The sequence below is a fragment of the Vanrija pseudolonga genome, chromosome 4 (genome assembly GCF_020906515.1).
Source record: "Vanrija pseudolonga chromosome 4, complete sequence".
NCBI lineage: Eukaryota > Fungi > Basidiomycota > Tremellomycetes > Trichosporonales > Trichosporonaceae > Vanrija > Vanrija pseudolonga.
This window is the reverse complement of record NC_085852.1, coordinates 1782849-1805469: the sequence shown is the minus strand read 5'-3', so window position 1 is coordinate 1805469 and position 22621 is coordinate 1782849. Positions and strand designations below refer to the sequence as shown.

General features: G+C 62.7%; 5 protein-coding genes across 5 annotated transcripts; 1 reads left to right on the top strand and 4 right to left on the bottom strand.

The window, feature by feature from the left end:
* Positions 1-952: 952 nt before the first annotated feature.
* DUG2 (putative di- and tripeptidase DUG2) lies at positions 953-3741 on the top strand (the record flags this gene model as incomplete). The annotated part of the gene is made up of 3 exons (XM_062772506.1): positions 953-1288; positions 1338-2879; positions 2917-3741. 3 exons carry the CDS (start codon positions 953-955, stop codon positions 3739-3741), a joined length of 2703 nt encoding a protein of 900 aa, XP_062628490.1.
* A 529-nt stretch (positions 3742-4270) lies between these two features.
* HEN1 (Small RNA 2'-O-methyltransferase) lies at positions 4271-6566 on the bottom strand. The gene is made up of 4 exons (XM_062772505.1): positions 5988-6566; positions 5743-5932; positions 5200-5484; positions 4271-5134 (listed from the first exon to the last, which is right to left on the bottom strand). Exons 1-4 carry the CDS (start codon positions 6185-6187, stop codon positions 4451-4453), a joined length of 1359 nt encoding a protein of 452 aa, XP_062628489.1. The 5' UTR covers positions 6188-6566; the 3' UTR covers positions 4271-4450.
* A 1666-nt stretch (positions 6567-8232) lies between these two features.
* YUC1 (putative indole-3-pyruvate monooxygenase YUCCA1) lies at positions 8233-10257 on the bottom strand (the record flags this gene model as incomplete). Its single annotated transcript, XM_062772504.1, has 1 exon — positions 8233-10257. The coding sequence occupies one exon, from the start codon at positions 10255-10257 to the stop codon at positions 8233-8235; it is 2025 nt and encodes a 674-aa protein (XP_062628488.1).
* A 2982-nt stretch (positions 10258-13239) lies between these two features.
* Positions 13240-16302, bottom strand: GLX_1 (Aldehyde oxidase GLOX). Its single transcript, XM_062772503.1, has 4 exons — positions 16055-16302; positions 15411-15743; positions 15208-15334; positions 13240-15138 (listed from the first exon to the last, which is right to left on the bottom strand). Exons 2-4 carry the CDS (start codon positions 15534-15536, stop codon positions 13445-13447), a joined length of 1947 nt encoding a protein of 648 aa, XP_062628487.1. The 5' UTR covers positions 15537-15743; positions 16055-16302; the 3' UTR covers positions 13240-13444.
* Positions 16303-17991: 1689 nt separating this feature from the next.
* On the bottom strand, positions 17992-22227 carry LOC62_04G005943 (uncharacterized protein). The gene is made up of 2 exons (XM_062772502.1): positions 18207-22227; positions 17992-18150 (listed from the first exon to the last, which is right to left on the bottom strand). Exons 1-2 carry the CDS (start codon positions 22119-22121, stop codon positions 18112-18114), a joined length of 3954 nt encoding a protein of 1317 aa, XP_062628486.1. The 5' UTR covers positions 22122-22227; the 3' UTR covers positions 17992-18111.
* Positions 22228-22621: the final 394 nt, after the last annotated feature.

Sequence of the window (22621 nt, the reverse complement as noted above, 5' to 3'; positions counted from 1 at the left end):
GCCCCGCCCCCACACGAGCAGGCGGACGGCGCCAGATTCCGCTCGACGCGACCGACAACTCTGACGATCGCAAACATCGCGCACAATGTCGCCATCGGTCCCAGCGTTCAACGTCCAACGGCTCCACAACAACACTGGGGGGTCGTCAGGGGAACGCGGTGACGAGCAGCAGCACCAGCACCAGCATCACAGGGCGTCTACGCCGTCGCGCTTATTCGCTCCCAATGCGACAGGTGCAGAGGGCGAGGAGCACGCGAGGCATCCGCGCCGACCCGCTGCTGCCCGCCATGACGCCCCCGCCCAGGCCGGCAAGCTCAAGGCTCACGGGTCAGTCGACCACAATGCCATTCTTGAAATCATGCGTAAAGGTGCGTTAGGTGGTCGGGTGCTGAGCGTCACGGCCCGTGACGTCGTCGTCGTCGCTGCATCGTCACGAGGACGCGTGGAGTATGCGTAGGCAGGCAGCCCTCGCGAGCGATACCCAGAGCAGAAGGAGGCTGGCTCGCTCGCTGGACCAGCCCCTCCCGGTCATGCTACTGCCCGCCTCGCTTGCCCCGTGTGTGTGTGTGCGACCACTGCTGCCCTCCTGATGATCCTTTGAGACGAGTCTGTGCTAACGCCTGCCCCCACCCCATTCTCAAACACACGCGTCTTCATCCTTTCCATCTCGGTCGTCGTCCTTTATCATGCCTGCTGGCGCGCATGGTGTGCTCGACTCGCCGCCATACGCCATTCCGACATGCTAATTCAACTACCGGTCGCGCCTGTTGCCCTTCGACTCGACACGACGCCCTACTCGCTCTCGTTGCTATCAAAACGTCGGTGCCGGTGTCGCTTCTGTCCTGGCTGGGACCCGACCACTTCGTCGCCAACTACAACTCCCTCGACACCGATTCAACGGTTCATTCTTCCCCCCACACCCAAACCACCCTCACCCTCGCCACCCCCGCTAATGGTCAACCTTGGCCCCTACGCACTCCCGCCGGCCAACGGCGCCGACGCCAATGGGCACGTCCCAACAGACTCCCTGACAAGACAGCGGATTGGCACCACCCCGACCCTCTCTCACCTCTTGAACGTCGGCCACGGCCGTGTTCTGAGTCTTGCGGCCGATGACGACCACGTCTACGCCGGCTGCCAGAGCCGCGACAATGAGATCACCGTCTTCTCCAGAACAAACTTTCAGCCGCTGTTCCGCCTCATCGGGCACGCTGGAAGTGTTCTGGCGCTCCTGATAGTCAAGGAGAAGGGATGGCTCGTGTCCACTAGCAGCGCTGGTGACGTTCGGGTACGTACGACGGGGATGTGACTCGCGGAGTGGTACTGACAGCCCCCAGATCTGGTGCACCTCGACCTTTGAGCCGCTGTACATTATCCACCCGTGCGACGATACGTCGGGCGACATCTACTCGCTGGCATGGGACGACCGGGAAGGTGGTACACTCTATTTCGGTGCCCAGAACACAACAATAGAGTGGATCAACTTTGCAAACCCGCCTCGTGTTGTCGGCGTCGCGTCGTCTTCTACGGCCGGCGGCGCAGCTGTCGTGGCGTCGGCTGCGGTTCTCGCTACTGTCGACTCACCTGCCTCTTCGATCTTGCAACTCGAGAAGGACTCGCCATCTGTGGCGGCCAGCACGCCAGGCCAACGGACGGGGCGTTACAAGCCACACTCGTTCTTCGACAAGCCACCTGCCGACGTCAAGAGTGGCACGTCGACGCCGCATACCCCTGGCTGCCATCCTGTCGGTACGCCGGGCAGAAACGGCGTGTCCGCGGCCGCTGTTGCTGGACGACTCAACGGTGCGGTCTCGCCCACCGTTATCGAGTATGAAATCGACGGCGACACGACCCTGTTCTATGCCCATTACGGCTACGTGTACGCCCTCACCGTCATCCCACGGCCTGATGGCTCAAAATGGCTAGCGAGCGGAAGCGGCGACAGCGACGTCAAGATTTGGGAGTGTGCCCCAGGAGGCGGACTTCATCTGGTGCGCGAGTTTAGCGGACTATCTGGCGCTGTACTGTCCCTGGCCTTCCGCGACTCACTTCTTTTCGCCGGATTGCAAGGAGGCGAGATCGACGTGTGGGACCTCGAGACCGGCGCGCGAATCCGGAGAATTGAGGCACACGAGGCGGACGTCATGACCATGACCGTCCTCCAGTGTGACCTCTATGCTGGCGCTGCGGACGGTCGTGTGCTCCGCATAGACGACAAGTTTGACTGCACCGCAGTGTTCAAGGCTCACTCGGACATGGTCCTCGCGTCGACGATCGTCCCCGGCCAGCGAAAGGGCTGGGAGTACATCACTGCGGGCAACGACTCTGGCGTCAAGATCTGGAACATTTCGGACCCCGTCAAGCCCAGCCACGACACGGACATCGATGTCGACATTGAGGGTGGCGCCGACGTCATGCTGTACGCGCTGTCCAAGCTCGTTGCTGTGCCGACGGTCAGTGATGACGAGCACCGCGAGTCGTGCCGCCTTGGAGCCCACCTTCTCAAGAAGATTCTGGGCCAGCTCGGCGCCCAGTCGGATATCCTGCCCGGCGACCCTGGTCGGAACCCGCTTGTGCTGGCAACGTTTGCAGGCCGAGAGACTGGCAAACCTCGAAAGCGTGTTCTGTTCTACGGACACTACGACGTCCAGCCAGCAAGCGAAAAGGACTGGGAAGCAAACCCGTGGGAGATGATTGGCAAGAATGGGTACCTCTACGGTCGTGGCGTCACCGATAACAAGGGTCCGATCATGGCTATCGCGTGCGCCGCTGCCACATTGCGTCAGCGTCGTGAACTCGATGTGGATGTCGTCATGCTCATCGAGGGTGAGGAGGAGGCTGGAAGCAGGGGCTTTGTGCCCGCTGTCCGACGTCACAAGGTGAGTTGCACACGCCTGTAGCAAACTGACCCCTCAGGACCTCATCGGCCACGTCGACGTCGTGCTGCTCTCCAACTCGACATGGATCAACGAGGAGGACCCCTGTGTCGTGTATGGCATGAGAGGTGTGGTGTACACCAACATTTCCGTGTCTAGCGCCGGCGATGACGCCCACAACGGTGTCGAGGGCGGCGCTGTCGCTGAGCCAATGTTTGACCTCGTCCGCGTACTGGGCAGCATTGCCGACGCGGAAGGCATCAAGCTGCCAAAGTTTTACGACTCGGTGCGGCGCAAGACCAAGGAGGAGCTGCAGCTGCTCGACGAAGTGGCCAAGGCGTCCAACCGGCAGGTTGACGACCTCATGCGTGTCTGGCGCCAGCCGTCCTTCTCCATCGCCAACATCACCGCGTCGGGCGGTGCAAACAAGACGGTCATCCCGTCGCGCGTGTCGGCCGACGTGACGATGCGTATCGTGCCCGACCAGGAGCTGGACGTGATCATCGAGGGCCTCAGGAGCTTCTGCCACGACACGTTTGCGGCACTCAACTCGCCCAACCAGCTCGAGGTGAGCGTCACGCACGCCGCAAGCTGGTGGCTCGCGTCCCTCGACTCGCCATACTTCAAGGAGCTCGAGGCTGCTGTGCACGACGTATGGGGGGTACACCCCCTCAAGATCCGCGAGGGCGGCACAGTGCCCACCATGTCGTGGCTCGAGCGCGAGTTTGGCGCCCCGTGCGTCCACCTCCCTCTCGGACAGAGCTCGGACGCCGGCCATCTCGCCAACGAGCGCATGCGGCTCCTCAACCTCCGGAACGGCAAGAAGGTGTTTGAGACGTACCTCACCAGGCTGGCTACAATCTAGCCGCGCGCGCTGCGGCGCCTCGGCTTGACTATCCCCATTTTCATTAGCAATACATTGTATGCATGTGCATCGTTACCAGCAGGCCAGCAGTGCTGGCTTCCGCGCCCTATCCGCTCACCTCGCTGAACCCACTCTTTGCCACGTAGCCGCCAGGGCGACACATCGGCCTCTTCGGCCCACATTGGCTGCATGTGTCTGGGGCCACACGTCCACGTCGGGCTCGTAACCGTCTTCCTCGGGCGGTGCATCCACTGTAGCCGCCATCACTACCGATCGCCTACAGCATGGACGTGTTTGATCGGCGATGGGCGGATATCAGGACAATTGGCAGTGGGCGGTGGGCAGTGCGTCAGCCGCTTGGCACAATGGTCTCGGCCCGGTCACCGATCACCAAACGGTTAATGGTTGGCAGGTTACACAACCTCGGCTTTACGACACGCCGTCAAGCCACTCTGCAGGCCGCGTTCCAGGTCGTAGTGACGATATGTACACACACGACGCTGGCTCCACCCACCGACCGCTGGCTCCGCTCGTGAGACCTGAATGCATGACTTGTTGAACGTTACATGAGGGCCAAATCGTCTACTAGGCGTACGTTGTGCCGTACCCTGCGCTCTCTCTCGTCTTGTTACACTATGCCCTGTGCGCCTCCTGGGATGTACACGCCATGATAAAGAAAACCTTGTGCTTGCTGCTGCTCGCCCCGCGCCTAGTTGCGCTTGATGGCCAGGCCGTTGTGGTCGACAACGACAGTAAACTGAGTGTTTGATCCTGGGATCGGAGGGCAGTTTCCCCATCCGCCGAGGGCGGAAACCAGATGACGCTTCGAGCCGGCGCTTCCACCTGATACCTCAGGGTAGGCCCAAAGCTCGTCCAGGCTCAGCTGCTGGATGCCGACGGCGTCAAACACCTTGCCGACGGCCTCGCGGACGGATGCTGGTGGCTGTGGTGCGCCAGGCTGGCAGACTCCTGTGACGGGGTGGTACCACTTGCCGACCAGTCTGTGGGGGTGGGCGGCCTCGTTGACGCCAATCATGAAGGGCAGCTCAACGGTGCGGACCGAACGCGGGGATCTCATCGGGATACCAGTGGTGCGACGGAAGATGGCCGTGTGGGTCGCGTAGATTGGCTGAGGCTCCTCGCCGTCCTTGGCAGGGTAGTATGATGGCTTGGACGAGATGCCGACTCCGCCAATCTCCACATCGTAGCCCCAGTCGTCGGCGGCACTCAGAGCCCAGTGACGGAACTCGTCTCCAGTCATCTCACACTTGTGGTCCGAGTGACGGAAGACTCGGTCAGTACGGCCGGTCGGGTCGACAAAGCCGCGCCTGTCACAGTTTTCCTCGTCGTGGTGGCTGTGGCTGCTGGGGAACTTTGCGTTGAAGTCGAAATTCTAGAAGAGAGCGTTAGCGCCTGCCAGGGGTAACGCACGTTGCGTGCGGTCGCGTGCTTGCTTACAGGAGTGGTGAGGAGGAGGAGACGAGGGCGGTAGGTGCCCAGCGTGACGACGCCGAAGCGAGACAGGAGGTTTGGCTCCAGGTGCTCAATAACCTCGAGCGCCACAATCGACTCGTAGCCTTCGAGGCGGCTGTTGTAGTGCTCGATGCTTCCGAGCCAGAGCTCGGTGCTCATTGGTGCCCATCGTGGGGGTGCGAGGAGGCCGGAGGCGTTGGGGCCCGGGGGCTCGAGTTGTGACATGGCCGTGGTCATGACCTCTGCACTGACATCGACTGCGGCGAGGCGCTGTGGGGCGGAGGGTCAGCATGCAACTAGCCAGTCAACGTTGGATGGGACGGGACCGGTAGCCAACCATAGCCAGCCATCGTTGTGGACAGCGGACGGGGGTCCGGGACAGGACGCCCCTCAGGGCGGAGTGCGGTTTGCCAGTTGGTGTGGCTCCAGCGGTAGGCCCGTGATCCAGCCCCGGGCCCCCACTGTCAGGCGCCCACTGCCCCGCTGTCGGGCTCGAGTGTGGCCGCCGGCGAAAGTGCTCGTACTCACCTGCGTGTAAAGCGAAATGCCGTCTGGGATTTCGCCGTTGCTACCGATGATGGGCTTTTCAGGAACCGTAGAGGGAGGAATGACGGCCGTCTGCAGCAGAGATCCTGGTCCGCAGCCAAAATCGAGGATGGAGCGAGCACCCTCGGTGCGGAGGGCGTCAAGGGCCCAGGTTCGTCGTTGAATCCAGAGCCTGTCACGCGGGTGGTTAGCGGGGTGGACTGTGTTGGAAGCGAGGCGGCACTTACTCGGGAGTAAAGGTGACACCGGTAAAGTCACTAGCCTCGACCATGGACACCTCTGGGGCGGGGGCGTTAGTCGGCAGAGCCGAAGGCGAGAGCGTTGGTGGCGATGCGGGGTGGCCGTGAGCCGGGTGATGGGCAGCGGCGGCTGCCTTGTCTGCGAGCTGGACGCCTCCATTGTCGAGTACTGCGGTCGCTGCAGCCATTTTGTTTGTTTGTGCGATGGTGGGTGGGGGGAAGAGAAGAGTTGGAGGGAGTGAAAGAGTTGAGGGCGAGGAGGTCGGGAGGGAAGAAGGGTGCGGAGGAAGGGGCCCGGGGGGGAAAGAAGAGAGCGAGTCCTAGAGCGCGAGAATCAATGTGCAATGGGCGAAGAAGCAATGCTTTTTGTGGGTGTAGCAAGGTGATTCAAGTTGACGACGACAAGAGCATCAAGTTGGGACAGAGGTGTGCGGTCCCGGCTATGGGCAGGCAGTCAGGCAAGTGACAGTCACGACGGAGACGAATTGTCCTTTCTAAGGGAAGCCAGATTGAAAAGGGTTCAAGGTGGGATTGTTTTCCAATGCACGGCGAGGGGGGGGGGAGTGGGTGGGCGGGCGAACGGGCCACAGATTGCGGCTTTTTGGGATATCGACAGGGATGTCGAGGACGTGGCTGTCGCTGCTGTCGCTGCTGCTGAAGATGAATAAGAGCAACAACAAATGTGTGCAGAGTTGCAACAGTTGGAGGGGGGAAAACCGAGGAATGTGAGGGGGGGGTTGTGTGGCTGTGGCTGTGGCCGCCGCTGTGCACCCACCCACCGTCACCGTAGCGGTCGTCTCTCCTTCTCTGCTGCACAAATAACGCCATTGCTGCCATAACTAAACCGTTATTAGTGACGACTCGGAAATACTCCCGTTAACGGTCACTCTGCCTGCCTGCACGCACGCCTGCACCAAAAGCCCCCGCGTGACCCTTGCACCCTCCTCCCCGCCTGCATTCCCAATGAACTGCTGCATACCCCCCTCCCCTCACCCCACTACAACGCCGGCCAGCAAATCAGCACAATGCACCCAGAGCCAGAGATAACCGCCGTCCCTGCCGAGACCGGGCATGCAGCTGCAGCCGCAGCCTATAGCCAGCAGCGATTATTCCGGCCCAGAGCCCACCGGCCCCCGCAGAGCGGCAACGGCAACTGAGAGACTTTGTCAATAGACAGACGACGCCACGGACCCGAGAGAGAGTTTGCAGCGGCACCTGCCCGGCATCGTTGGCCAAGAGACACCCGACGACACACCCACCACCACAGCCCACCCCGCCACCTCTTTCAGACTTGCGTTCCCACCGCCCCACTCGCGCAGTTCCAGGTTCCAGCGTTATCGTCGGAATCAGGGCGGCGTTAGGCGGGCCTATGTATGCTTGCTGGCTGGCATTGCGTGCACACGAGCACACGAGCAGCACTCGCTCGGGGTTCGGCGACTACACAGGCGCTGCGGTGCACCATGCATCGTCTGGCTCATGGTTGGCTGCTGGTCGACAACGAGCATGTGCAACACTGCTAGCCCTTCAAAGACTGATAGGCCACCCCCACCCGTGCCCGCGGGGTACCGCATGCAACAACCACACGTGGGCGCCGTAGGCTCGTCGGCTGGAGCGCTTACTGGCCTCGGTGACTGTTGCATTCCTCGACCATGGCCATACCGTAGATTACCGCCCTAGCGTCGTTCGTCGCGGTTCCGGCCCGGTGTGGCACTGTTCCGCGGCGGCCACCGCGGCAGTCAAGACCACACGTCGGCGCATGTGGCGGGTGGGTGCATGGCATGCTGGGCATGTGAGCGTGCCGCTGCCGTCTCCGAGACGGAGATTCGGCCGAGTCGACACCTATGCCGTGCGGAACCGGTGTACGAGTCGACCGACCGAGGTGCTGCTGCGGCGACGGTGACTGCCCGACTGCCGCGGCTGTGGGTCTCGCATGGAGCAGAGTTGATTGACGTCGCCTCGGTGTGTGTGCACGAATGGCAAGCCTTGTACACTCGTGAGTGCTGCACAAAGTAACAACTCGGAGCTCTCCGCTGGCTGGTTATGGCTCACGGCTCGCTGGCTGTGCTCTCGTTGACAGAGAATCAAGGGCAGACACTCTGCTGCCTGCTGCTCACTCTCCCCGCCACACTCTCGCCCGCTCGCTTCGCTCGCGTGCTCTTGTGTTTGTGTGCAATCCGATACATCTGTACAACTACTGCTGACTTGACTCTAAAGAACCCCCTTTCCTTCCCGTCTAGTTGATGAAGCCGCGCTCGTGGGCAATGATCCTGAGCGCAAGCAGCTTGGAGTAGAAGCGCGAGAGGGCAAGGTTGCCGCCCATGTACCAGAAGCCGGGGTGACCCGAGTCGCGCCACATGGTGGCGAGGTCGCCGTCCTGGTCGAGGCCCCAGACGGGGTTGAGGCGGTCGGCGACCTTGTCGCCAAAGATGCGGCGGGCCGTGTCGCGCATGTTCGAGTAGCCCGTGGCGAGCACCACAACGGCCAGGTTGTCGAGCGTCGAGCCGTCGGTGAACACGACGCCGTTCTCGGTGAAGCGGTCAATCTCGACACCCTGCTTCCAGCCAATCTTCCTGTCGGCAATGAGGCCCGAGGCACCGACATCAATGTAGTAGCCACCGCCGCGGCGGAAGTACTTGCCGAACAGGCCGGTTCCGCCGTAGCCCGCGTCCATCTTGAAGCCGACGGCCTTGAGCGAGTCGTGCAGCTTCTTCTCCTGCTTGCACGTCTCACGGAACTGCTGCTGCATGACAAAGTTGAGCAGGTGGATCGGGATCGACTGGAAGATGAGGTCGGCAGTGGCCGTCTTGGGGCCGCCCTCCTCGTACAGGCCGGCGGTGGTGATCCTGAGGCCGACGTCGGACGCGATGACACAGGTGGTCGAGCGCTGGAGGATGGTTGGCTTGGCACCCTGCTCGTAAAAGTCCTGCGCAATGTCGTGGGCCGAGTTGCATGCGCCGACAACGAGTGCGTTCTCGCCCTTGTAGCTCAGACCCGTGCCGTGGACCGACGAGTGGTGGAGCTTGCCCTTGAACTTCTCCTGGTCCTTGAACGTAGGCCAGTTGGGCTCGCCCGAGTGGCCGGTGGACATGACGACGTGCTTGGGGTTGAGGGTCGTGACCTCGCCCGTGACATTGTCCTTGATGGTGACGGTCCAGGTCTTGGTGGCGTCGTTGTAGTCGGCACCCGTGACCGTCTTCTTGGTCCAGAAGGCGAGCTCCATCTGGTTGGCGTACGACTCGAACCAGTCGCCGAGCTTGTCCTTGGGCGTGAAGATGGGCCATGTGTCAGGGAAGGGGATGTACGACAGGTGGTCGTACCAGACGGGGTCGTGGAGGGTGAGTGTAGCGTAGCGGTTGCGCCAGTTGTCGCCGATACGGTCGTTCTTCTCGATGATGAGCGAGGGGATGCCCATGACCTTGAGGCGGGCGGCAGTGTTCAGGCCACCCTGGCCACCACCGACAATCAGCACAACGGGCTGCTTGTCGCCGCCCCAGATAAAGTCCTGCTTGCGGCGGTCGGCCCAGATCTTGCGCTCGAGGTTCTCGCCGTGGCTGGCGCCGAGCTCACGCGTGCGGCCGAGCTTCTCCTCGTTGCCCTTGATGTTGTCGAGGCCCGTGTAGACGGTGTAGGCCTTGAGGCCGCCGGGGGCCTTGGGGTCCTTGACAGAAACAAGACGGAAGAGGGCCTTACCCCAGCCGTACTCGTTCTCAAAGTCGGCAACGACCTGGACCCACTCGACGGCCGCGGCGTCCGCCTTGGCAGCGTGCAGCGTCTGCACCGAGATCGAGTCCTTGTAGCGGTGGTCGCTTGTGGTGTCGATCTTGAAGTTACGGATCTTGAACTTGGCGGCCTGGGCAGCGATCGCCTTCTTGATGTCGGCGAGGCCGGTGAACTGGTGGAAGTCCCAGGTGATGGCCATGTGGTCCTTGAGCTGGGCGTGGTCGACAATCAGCGCGTCGAGCTGGTCGAGGTTGGCCTGCGACGCGTCGGCGTTGATGGCCTCGAGCGTCTTGTTCCACTGCGCAATGTACGCCTGCGCGATGGGCGAGAGGTCGCCCTTGGTGTTGTCGGGGTTGGGCGTCTCCGCGCCGTACAGGTACTTGGGGTGGATGTCCTCCTGCACCGGCTCAAAGGTGAGGGGCGGCTCGACTAGCAGCGCCTGCTCGAGCGTTGCGGGCTCGTAGGACACCGCGGTCGTACCCTTCGGGTTGGCCTTGAAGGCCGGCGCGGCAGATGAGGAGGCGGTAGCGACGGTCATGGTGTGTGCGTGTTAGGGTGCTGTTGGCTGCTTCGTCTCTATAGGGGTCGCTGCGAGAGAGAGAAGTGCAAGCTTGTTGAGAAGAAAAAAAAGTTGCCCCTCGGCCCATGCGAGGGGTGTTTATGTACCCCGATGTCGAGGTGGTGTTATCTCGACAGCGACGACATTGTGCCGAGGGGTGCGAGGGGCACGGAACGGTGGTGCAACCTGCTGTAGCCGCAGCGGCCCCGCGGTACGGCGCAGCTCACCCGCGTCGCGGCGGCGTGGCACGCCCACCGCTGCTGCCCTGCTGCCCTACTGCCCAGTCTCCGCATGCATGTCCCCCCATCTCCCCTCCCTCCCCCACCCCTCCCCTCAGCCAACGAAAAGTCATTATCCACCCCCCATGGGGTTTGTGGGGCAGCCGGTTGCGCTTTGCCGGACAGAAAACAATCCGAAACCCTGCAAACGTGACGTTTGATTTGGGTGCATTTGGGTGCCTTTCTCGGGTGGACCGAACCGAATGTGTTGCGAACGACCAGGCAGGTCGGTCGGTCGGGTCACTCGAGCGGCAGCGCGGCGGGCATCGTGCAAGGCAAGCAAGGCCACGCACTCTCCCTGCCACCGCCGCACCAGGCCCCCGCTGCGAGGGAGCAAAGCCAGCAACAGCCATCATACTTCCGGTCCGGAGTTGTCTGGCGTGCTGGCGTGAGGCTGGGGGTAGAGCGGCTAGGAATTGCCCGACTGTTCAAGCTCGGCGGGATGCCGAGGTTGCGCCGGACAGTGTGGGCTGCTGGTACAACAGCCAGGCAGGCAGCCCAGTCCCCCGTCCCAAGCTGGTGCCAAGCTCGCTGCTCTGTCAGCTGTCAGCACCACCGCTGCCTGTACATGATCGAGCAGTCAGCTCACTTCGCCAAGCAGCGAGCGCACTGGCACAGCAGCTAGCTCGATACGTGCGCAGCACCTCGGATCGCCTCGACTTGAGCACACGGCCACGGCAATCACGCCACGCCACGCCCACCTGGCCCCGCCAGCCCAGCCCACCTCGACGACATCCTCTGCTCCGACACTTGAAACGCCAATTTCCTGACACGAGCCGATCCTCGACCGACGATGCCGAAGGTGTGTCCCCGGGAACAGCAGTACCCGTGCAGCCCGTGCAGCGTAGCCGCGCTATCTACCCACGTTTCTCACGTGCGAGGCACCACCAAGGCGGCATGAGCCCCCGTGGGCCGAGTAGAGCCGCCCTCAGCTGTCCGGACAAGTCGAGCCGTATGCGCTCGTCGAGCTCCCCCTGGGCCCCGCACGGAACGAGCGGGCCGTGGCCCCCGCCTTGCCTGCTGCCCTCGGCGACCTGTGGCCCAATAACACGCTGATATCGCGCACATGGGCTCTCCGGGTGTCTTCTAGCCGTGCACTTTGTTGTGCCTAGAGGCAAAGATAGCGCCAATGACACGCACAGGGGTTTACCCGTTGCGCTGCCAATATCGAATGTTGCGTCGCTCGCAGCGTCATGGCGAGCGAAACTGCCCCGGATACCGTGGCGGCAGCGACAACCGGCGGGGGGGCGCCGCCTCGACGCGGGCTGGAGTGGTGTGGTGTCGTCGTTGTTGTGTCTCGATCGCAACGTTGCCCCACTCTCGAGTTGCGTTGGCGCAATTCACGGGTTGTCATTGGCCTGTGTGCCAGAGTCGACGACGATGTGGACCAGGCAGGTCGTTGCTGACGATTGGGACTGACGACGGGGTGGGGTCGAGGCGGGACTCTTGACATGACTCTTCCCCGCAGCTGGCCCCGACTTGTCTCGTCACCCATGCCACCGCTGCGCCACAGCGTCACAACGCCACACAGTCACCGACCGCCGCGAGCGAGTCACCACGACGGCCTGCACGGCCAACTCACGACTCACCACCACCACTCACAACCTGCTCGCACCGACGACGACGACCCATGCTTGCTTGCTAACCAGGCGGCCAGGCGGTACCCGACCACGGAAGTACGCAGGATAACGACGACAACACCCAGCAACCACAAGCCAGCGGCCTCAACCCGCCGCAGAACCGTGTCCCACCCCACCACCCCAGCACCCACTCGAACCGTGTCCACACCCACCCCGCACAGTCGGCACGACGCGCCGCACCCGTCGCCCGTAATAGCACTGCGTGAGCGCCGCACCGCGCCGCGCCGTCGACAGCCGCTGGTAGCAGTCGTGGGGAGTGTGGGGAGGCTGGGGTGGTAGGACATTTGGCGCTGTATTGCCCCGATGGGCGGTGGTGGATCTGCGGGGTGGAGGTTGATCGGGGGTGGGTGCCCGGTGCCACGTGTGCCACGTGTATCGCGTGGTCGTCGCGTGGGTTCCCCTTACTCGTTAGCTTGTGACAAGGCGCGCCACACCGTACATCACCTACGACGACCCCCCGAATACCCACCCGTGCTATACTTGGCACTGTGGTCGTCAACCACCCAACACAACAACCCCTGTATGCCTCTCACCCTGCGCGATGACGACGGCCAGAGCAGACGACGACAGCACCACACACAGACGGCGACGACGACGACAATGCCCTTCAATTGCCATGTTGAGCCCACGGAACACTGGTTTAGGTTGATACAGGGGCGGGCTTGTTTCGCAGCTACGTGCGTTTCTCAGACGACGTGGAAGGAGGGTGGTGCAACCTATTCTTGCTACACTGACGACGCGACGGAGTGGACGGGCGGATCGATCGTGGCGGTGTGCGGTGTGCGGTGTGGCGGGTTGCAGGTTGCAGGTGGCGCCGCAGTGTGCATCGTGACGCTTGCTTGCAGCCGCCTCATTCCGCGACAACGCCCGACGCCCGCCACCAAGCTTGCCGCCTGCCGCCACGCCTTCATTCGGACCCTGCGCGAGATCAGATCTGTCGCCATGGGCCACATCACACAGGCTCGGACGCCTGCCAAAGGCCCCCCTCTACCTCACCTCCAACTCACCCACGCACACCTCGCTGCCCTCGGTGCGCTCCGTGCTTCGTATCTATTGATGTATTGCATCATTGTCCATTACAGTGGCCCATGCAAGGCTACACACGAGAGTACTACGGGGGGGCCTACGCGGCTTTGGGGGGGTAAAATGCTCGAACCGATATGACAAACGAAGGCTTGAGTGCCGGGGGGGGATGAGTGATGTGCGTGTTTGTGTGTGGGGGATCCAGTAACTGTCCACAGTGTCCGTTTACATCAGGAGCACGGGAGCCAGGGCCAGACCAAGCGTGACGAGCACAGCAGGGGCAAAGCCAGTGAGGGAGATGGCGCCCGAGTTCTTGTGCGAGTCAATCGAGCCAGTCGAACCGGCCGAGGGAGCGCCAGCCGACGTCTCCTGGTTTGGCAGGGGAATGACGGTCGACGAGGGCAGCTCCTGGTTGGCAGCAGTAGGCTGGGTACCAATCTGTCCCGAGCCAATCATGACGAAGTCACCCTCCGAAGGAACGCCGTTCTCGACAACGAAGAAGAGAGCGGGGCCGGGCTGGAAGATGTTGGGGCCAGGAGTGCCAGGAAGCTGCGAGACGTGAAGCGTCGTCGTGTTGGTGTTGCGGTCAATGGTGTACGACGTCTTGAGGTGGAGCGAACGCTGGCCAAAGGCAATAGCGTGCGTGTTGAAGCCACCGCGGATGATGACAACCTTGGTGTTGTTGACAGCAGTCTCGTCGGTCGTGTCCAGAGTAAGGTTGAAGTAGTTGCCACCGTAGCTGAGCGAGTCGGGGCGGCCAGTGTAGGTGGGGCGGGTGTTGTCGTAGTACCATGGGTACCAGCGCTCAACGTCGGTACGCGAACGCCACTGGTTGTTGGTGAAGTCGGCGTTGGGGTTGGAGCCCGAGATGAGGACCGAACCGTCGGGGAGGAGCACGGCAGTCGAGTGGTACATGCGCTCGTTGGGCGAGGGCGTGAGGCCAGTGCGGTTCCAGCGCGAGCCAGCAGGAGCGTTGGGGTTGTAGATGGTGGGGATGTAGACGGGGTCCTGGCCAAACGACTCGCCGATAGAGTACTTCTGGTCACCGTAACCGGCAGTGCCCATGGCAACACCGTTGACGTGGAAGAACGTGTCGTCGGGAAGGATGACAAACTGGCCCATCGAGCGACCCTCAATCATCCAGTCGTCGGTCACGTACTGGGGGTTGGGCTGGTTGGGGCTGATGCGGACACACGACGCGTCGGCAGGCATGGCCGTGACGTTGTAGCCGGGACCGCCGTCGTTGCCCCACTGGGTGACGTTGGAACCACCGCAGAAGAGAATGGTGGGGTCGTAGTTGTTCTCGGGGGTGAGAGGAAGCATGGCCGTGGCGGCGGACGCAGGGTAGACACGCGCAGCGTAAGGCATGTCTGGGAGGTTGGTCGTTTGCCTCGAGTTGTAGTCGTAGAGGTACGTCTTGGCGCCAGACTGGATGAAGAGCTGGCCAGAAGGCATGAGCCAGACGAGGGGGTAGAGGTTGATGGGGAGGGTGTCGGTCAGGAGCTGGAGGTTGACAGCGCCCTGGCCGTTGGGAGGGAAGAACTCGTAGGTGGGGTTGTCCTGGCCGGCCGTGTTGACATAACCGCCGTTCTTGTCACCGCCAATGACAATAAGAGTTCCGTCTGCGAGGGTCTCGACAGTTGGGTACCATCGCTTGCCGGTCATCTGAAGGTAGCCACCAGTGTCCTTTGTAATGTCGAGGGTGACCTCTCCCTGGACGTACTCGGACTTGCCATCATCGCTAGGGGTAAGCATGCGAATGGCCGTGCCACCAGTCATGTCGGCGTAGGCAGCGAGCTGGTTGGTAGCAACACCACCCGTGGTGACGGGCTGGTTGCCACCAAACACGGCCCAAGTGCCGTTTGCCATCACAGCGCCACAGGCGCAGAACGTGTTCGAGAAGACGTCCATGGTGCGAACTGGGTGCGGGGTCAGCGGGGGGGGCGGTGCGCGGGTAGGATGAAACGGGACTGGGGGGAGAGACTAACCCTGCTGCGTGTTGATATCGTACTCGACGGCCCATGCGGGGTGCGAGCCGTACTTTCCATTGATCTGAGTGGGGTTGTTCTCAGTCTTGTCGAGAATGTAGACCTTGGTCTTGGAGCCAAGGAACATCTGGCAAGCATGTTAGAATGTGTCGTGGTCACGAGGTGTCGTGTTGCCACTAGAGGCAAATTCGACCATCACTCACCATCTGGGCCGAGATACCCGCATCACCAGCCGGCTCAAAGGTGAGTGCCTTCTGGCCACCAGCGGCGGCGACCGAGTGGGCGAGGAGGGGGAGGAGAGCCCACAATGTCGAGATTGGCGAGCGCATTGTGAAGAAAGTGGTGAAGAGGTGGTGGTTGGTGAAAGGTGGAAAGTGGGAAAAGGGAGATTGATATAGGGGAAGATGTTTCGCTCGGCCGCTCGCGGAGTCTACTAAAGACGAGAGTGGGAGGGGGATGAAAAGAGAGACTGGTTGTCTAAGTCTATCCACGGGGGTGGTCGAGGTTGAATGTGATGAGAAGAGGGAGGAAGGTGACTGTGCAGTGTGGTTAGAAATAAGAAAGAAGACGGGTGGTTGTGTGGGTCAAGGCGAGGCTGTGCGTGCGGAAGTGGTTTGTGCACAGTGTGCGTGGGTTCAAGGGTAGCGGCCAACGGGGTTTAATTCGGGACGAGAACAAGGGTGGTGATGGGGGACACAGTGACAGAGTAACGGTGGGTGAGGGTGAAGGGTGTGTACCACCAACGCGTACCCAGACTGGGTTGGGTTGCATGTGCGCCGGCGCGCGCGTACCCACGAACGACACTTTGTGCACGAACGACAAAAGGACGCAAGGACACTCTACTCACCGACTGGTTCCACCCGAATTAGGCCCAAACTGGCTGTTACTATGCTCGTTCCACGGCTCGACTTCGTTGCGAGGACCGTGCGTGGGATCTGGGGGGCGTGTGCGGCGGCGGCGCGGGGGTTGGTCGTCGTCGTCGCGATAGGGAGGGGAGGAAGGAATAGATGCGCCCGGGGTTGTGGGTGGTGGTGGTGATGAGGAAAGGAAGAGGTAGAGAGAGTGTGTGGTGGTATGAGAAGAGGCATGTGTGACAATATACAGAGGCTGAGTTGTTGCAGCTGCTGCTGCAGCACCGCAGTGGCTCTTGCTTCCCTGTGCTTTTTGGCTTTCCCTGTTGCCTCCCACCAAATGCCTCGTCTCGTCCCACCCACCACTCGGCGCAATGTTTTGAACTTGCTTGGTTCCCTGCCAGAAAAGCAAAGGACAGCCGCCGTGCTGCAGCGTGCTGCTGCTGGCCTCCTTCCTTTGCCCACACACACCCATACCAGGCACGCCCAAGCCAGCCAACTCGCTGCTGGTGTTGGCCCAAGCGCGCGGGCGGGCGGTGTACAGCACAGCGCATTAACTTCAGGGCCGCCGGGCGTCAGGGGCGGCTGGTCACAGCCCCTCCCCCTCCGCCCCCTCTGGCCTCGTGCCGCGACACCCGCATTTGTGGCTAGGGAATGCTCTGTTGTCGCCAGGGTCCATCTGCCGCGCACACCGCACAGCACCGGCTACCTACTATGCAAGGCAAGCCAAGCAGCAGTCTCCATGCCCGCCGAGCGAGTGACGACCCAACGCACATTGCACAAGCAAGGCGCTAGCGGCGGCGGCAACAACAAAGACCCAAGGACAGTACCACTGATCGCCGCCGCACGCTACCACACTGCCCAGTGCGCCCAGTGCCCAGGCTAATTTCGGCCCCGCCGAGCCAGCACCTCGTTCGCTCGCCTCCCGAAGAATGTCGCTGCTGCAGCTACCACCCACTGGCCCCACCCCAGCGCGCGCCCAGCGGCCACAATCACCGTCCTGCCACTTCCGTCCCCCGGCCAAGGCTGTACCACAGTCATCCGGTATGAAGGCACCGCTGTCCGTGTGCCAAGACTTGGTGGGTGGGTGTCGTTGGGTTGGTTGATTGGCTTCTGGCCGTCCTGGCCGTCTGCCACGGGCGTGCCTACTTGTGCACCCATGCGTTCCGTCAGAGCAACAACACAGCGCGACACAGCCGGTACATCCGCAGCGCATCGCGACGAGTCGGCTGCCGGCCGCTGGCCGCTGGCCGCTGCCTGCCAGCCAAACAACCACCCGCCCACCCTGGCCGCGTTTCGTCCTCCCCTGACACCGGGGACCTTGGCCGCTTTGTATATTCCCCCCGCGGTACAGTGTCCTGTGCACCTGCGGTAGGCAGGCAGAATGTGGCACTGCGGCGGGCACGGCACAATGCACGCACGACGACGCACGCCGTAGTGTTTGGTCAGATCCAATCCTCCATACGGCAACGGCACCCGGCGTACGTCGCGTCTTGCTCGTCGCGGCGTGCGTGGCGGCGAGCGTCGCACCGCGCTTCATCCTCATCTACCTTCCCTTTGCCTTTCCTCCTTCCTGCGTGCCGCAGCCACCGTTCTCCAACGGGCACATCGCCCGAACACCACCTCACGGCACTCCCGCGCCGCATGCCGCGCGTTGCTCACACCCGATGCGATGGCTTGCTTGCGTCGTGTCGTGTCGGGCTTCAGCCCTCCCCTCCCCTCCCCCTCCCCCTTCCGCAAGCCGCCGCCGCCGCCGCCGCCGTGGCTTCGGGCGTCGGGCCCGACAGACCACAAACATGAAACCAAATGATGGTAATGCAGTAACAAAAGTTTATGGTACAACCTACAAGCATCACTACCAGAGTGTCGTCGACGCGTCCTTCGCGTCGATATGCTTCTCTCCGTCCCTCTTCTCCGTCTCCCTCCCTCTCCGTACCTCTTCTCCGTCTCCCTCCCTCTCCGCCCGTCTCCGTCTCCGTCTTGGCCTTCGCACCGGCGGTGCCACCCCTCTCCGCTCTGCCCCACTCCCCCACCTCTCTCTTCGTACATCTCCTTACGCATGGGCGCTCTGTGCCAACCAGCGGTGCAGCTCCTGTGTTTGTGTCAGTTACCATATCATGCAAGACAGCCACTGCCGCTTCCACTCACAGACTGTGGGAGTCCCGTCTTTCTCGGCCTGCGGCCACTCTCCGCGCCAGGGGTCAAGTTGACACTGTTGAGAGGGCGGCTAGGTGGGAGCGAAGCAAGAATCTCGGCTTCCGCATCGGGCGACATGTAGTGAGGCCGAGCCGCAGCCGCCGCCGCCGAAGCAACGGGGGCTTGAGTCGTGGTCGTGCGGTGCTCGTGTGTGGCGGAACCGTGCACCGTAGCCCGCGACGGAGCGCCAAGATGGCGGATTTGAGCTTGGGTGGGGACCAGGAACACCTGCTGGTACCCAATGACTTGGCGGAAGCTCCGGTGCTCCGGCTCTGAATCCGAGTCCGAGCCCACCGACTCGTTGTCGTCATCCTTAGGGTACTCGTCCGACGACAGTACCTCGAGGTCCGGGTCGTTGAGCTTGCGCGAGTGGCCGCGGCTCTTGGGCAGGCGACCCTGGGTAGTGTAATGCGACACGATTCCAGCGTACACCGAGTCGCTATCAGCCTGGCTGACCTGGCTTTCCCTGTTGGCATCCTTGGTGAGCGTGGCAGTGTTGCGCTCGCGCTCCGCCAAGGCCTGTGCCACCTGCTGGCGCAATGCCGACTTGGGAGGAAGCGTAGGGGGGCGCGAGCGGCGTCGCACCCGCGTCGCCATGGTGACGGCAGGCCGGGCTTGTCCTCTGGCCGCCGCAGACTTGGGCGACGACGGCGGCTTGTTGCCACCACCAGTCAGCGTGCGGAGGGCACTGGACGACGAGCCAGCCGACGACATGGGCGACGGGTGGTCCACAGGCGACTGCAGGTGCTGCTGCGTCGGCGGCGATGGCGAGTTGGCAGGAGTGACAAGCGGCGAAGGCAGGTGAGCCTTGGCTGTCGGGGTGCCAACCTGCGCAAAGTCAAGCGTGATGCCACGCCTCGGCGTAGTGGATGTCTGCGTGTACGCCTCGCCGGAGAGCGTGGGCGAGGCAGCGCCCTGGACATGGGATAGATCGGGCACTGAAGCACGCGCCACGACGACGCGGTCCTCGGCCTGCCACGCGCCCGGCGGCTTGACCGTGTCGGCCGACGCCGGCGAGATGACACGGGCTGGCTCAGGCGACTTGGGGTCGGACACGGAGCGAGCCTGCTTCTCAATGGGCGGCTCCGACTGGGGCTTGAACGACATCTTGTACAGGGGCGACGCCTGGTGCAGCTGCTGGTAGGTCGACGAGTGGAGCTGCTTGTATGTCGAAGCCTGCTGAAGCTGCTTGTAAGTCCACGACGTCATGCCCGTCGGGTCCTCGGTGGAAGCGGGCGAGCGAGGCTCGGGCGACTGAAGACCAGACGCAGGCTGGGGGAGCGAATCCGCCGATGACCAGGCTGCAGCGCGGCGGCCTGAAGTCACCGAGTCGACCTCCTTGGTCATCGCGGTCGAAGGCGACCACGAGTGGCTGCTGTTGCCATCTGCTCCGGAAGGCGCAGGGGGCGACCAAGCCGAAGGTGGGCACGGGGGAAGCTCCACCGCCTTGGGTGCGGGCGGCGACCACGAAGTGTGAGCGTTCTTTTGTGGCGAGTCGATGAGCGACTCGATCTGCGAGGGCAGTGGCTCCGGGGCGCCAACCACAGCAGCGTCGAGCTCTGCGACCGCTTCAACGACGGGCGAAGGCGGTACAGGGATGGGCTGTGCAATCGACGTTGCGATCGAAGCGCGCACATCCACCGGCTCTTCCTCAGGCTTTTCAACATCCTCGGCAAGCGACATGTCCGACTGGCGGCGGTCGCTGCAAACCGACTCGGGAACAGACGGCACAGAGCCACGGTGGTCGCGATGCGGTAGCTGGAGGTGACCTCTGTCAGCAAGCGGGAATGCCGGTGCCGGCTCCGGTGTCTGCTGTGGCGAGAACTGGCTTGGGAGCTGTGGCGACGGCGGCAGGTGGTGCGGGATCGAGGGCATGGGTGGTGGCGGCGACTGCGAGTAGCGGCCGCGGAATGCCGAGATGGTCACATTGGCGTGGAGGTAGAAGTTGTCCGTGCTCTTCTTTGACAGGAGGCGGCGCGGCTGCGGGTGGTAGAGGGGGTCAGAAGGGTGGATCGGGCCGACAAACGAGCTGGCATCGTCGTCATCAATGGCAGATGCGGCTGAAATAGGCGACGCTGATGACGAACCCGGCGGCGCCAACAATTGAGCCGAGCTTGGTGGCTGAAGGAGCTCCTGCACCGGCACTGGCGGTGTCGATGGCACGCGCTGGGCAGTCACAAGCGCCGCTGCTGGCGCCGCCGTCGTGGGAACCAGCGAGGCGCTATGCGAAACAGGGACCGGCGTCGCGGTCATTGTCGCCGAAAGTGCCTTGAGCTTTGCGCGCATCTCGCGCTCCTGTCTCCTGCTCGAGCCGGCTGAGAGGCGTCTTGTCTCTGCGTTTCTCGAGCGCGGCTTGCGTCGTTGCTGTGCGCTGCTGTCCGAGTCACTCGTGAGCGGCGCCGCCTTGCGGGCAGCATTCTCGTCCAACCCGTCAAGCTTGATAGGCGCTATCGGCTGCGAGAATGGCACGGCCTTGAGTGGCGGAACCTTTGGCATGGCGTGAGGGTCGACGACGGTTCTGGCCTTTGCTGCCCTGGTGGTCTCATCGTCACTCACGCCGCGCGGACTTGTCTCGCGCACAGCCGATAGTCCAAGCGCATTCTTGCCGGCGGCCTTGCCTTTGCCGCCGCTAGTGGTGTTGCTGCGGCCGGGCAAGGTCTGCATGGCCGCGGCATAAGCCGCTGCCGCGCTGAGCTGGGGCTGCTGGGGCATTGGGTCGGCGGGCACCGTCTGCTGCCTCCTCCTTGGGAAGACGCTGCGCGAGGTGGCGCCCAAAGACGAGGTCCGGACCAACTTGCTCGTTCGCACTACTGACCGCTTGTCCTTTGCCGCTGTAGGGGCAGCAAGGGCAGGGACAGCAGCAGTGGTGGTGGTGGCGGTGGCTGAGTGCGGGGTGGGGGCTGTTGTGAGCGGCGGCGGCGCTTCCATGCTCCTGACCAGGGCTTGGGGCGGCGACGACAATGTCTCGACATGGTCACTGGAACGCACAACGTCAATGGACCCGCGGCCAGCCCATCGACGCTGCTCTTCAGTGCTTGGTCGTGCTGATGCCCGGGTCTCGTCCATCGACCGTCTGGCCGGTACAGCAGCCGATGATGCTAGCCTATCCTTTGGCCTGCCGTCGCGACTCCTGAAGCTCAGCTTGCGGACAATACCCATTGCGCGGCTTTGTTGGTTTGGTTCGCCCGATGGATGGTGCATTGTCGTCGCTGTCGGAGGTTTTGGCGGCTCTACCACTTTGACCGTCTTGGCATTTCCGACGGTAGGACGTTGTGATGAGACACCACCATCGCCACTAGTGGACCGATGAATGGGTGGTGGAGGCGCACGGCGGCGATTTGTTGTTGAAGTAGATGAGGGCCCTGCAACGGCGGCCACCGCAGCAGCAGAAGCAACAGGGTTGCTCGACGACGACGGCACCGAGCCCATCGGAGGTGGTGACGATACGCGGGCAAGCGTTGCTGCTGCTGGTGTTACTGGTGCTGCCTTTGGTGGTTGTGGTGGTGCCGTTTGCCGACTAAGCGACGAAGGAGGATGTGTGACACCGTAGCGGGGGAGTCGCGCGTCTGGCACCGAGGGTTTGGGAGGAGGAGGGACAGGAACCGTCGTCGGCGAGGGGTGTTGCGACTGCTGCTGCTGACGCGACGACGATGCCTGGGCTGATGGCAACAACGGGCGCCATGGTTCTGATGCTGCTGCCGGTGGTGGTGCGGGTGCTCGTGTTGTCGCAGTTGCCCTAGTGATTCTGATCGAATCGTCCGAGACGGGGCGGCGAGGGATGGGGGATGTCTCGCCGATAGCGCCTCGAATAAAGGGATGGACGCGTAAAGAAGCGTTTGCGAGCACGCTCTCGCGTCTGCGGTCCATTGTGAGTGGCGCTGGCGCTGGCGAGAGAGCGAGTGTGCAAGTGCAATAGAGCAAGTAGTGCAAGAGTAAAGAAGTGGTGGCGAGGCAAGTCGAAAGGATGAGAAAGTCGAAAGAGGGTGTGTGGGTATCGCTGCCGTTGCTGCTGCTGCTGTCGTCGACGACGACTGTGCTGCTCCTCTCGTGCTGTTCCTACTGCTTGATGCCTCGAAACATGGGTTACCACAACGTACGTCCCAAAGGAGAGCAGGGGGGTGGGAGCGGCACAGGAGCAGTAGGCGCCACTAGTAGACTGCCAGGCGAGGCGAGGGCGAGGGTCAAAGGAGAGAGGGGTTTAGGTTAGCTTGGGACCTGTTGGCGTTGACACGCGTGTCGAGAGGGGAGGGGGAGACAAGCATCTTCAGTCGCCTCGTTTGCAGCAGCAGCTGGCCGCCGTCTGCGTCCTTGTTGATGCTCCTGCTCCTGCTGTCCGTCCCCCTGAGACGACCTTTTGCACGCCAAAA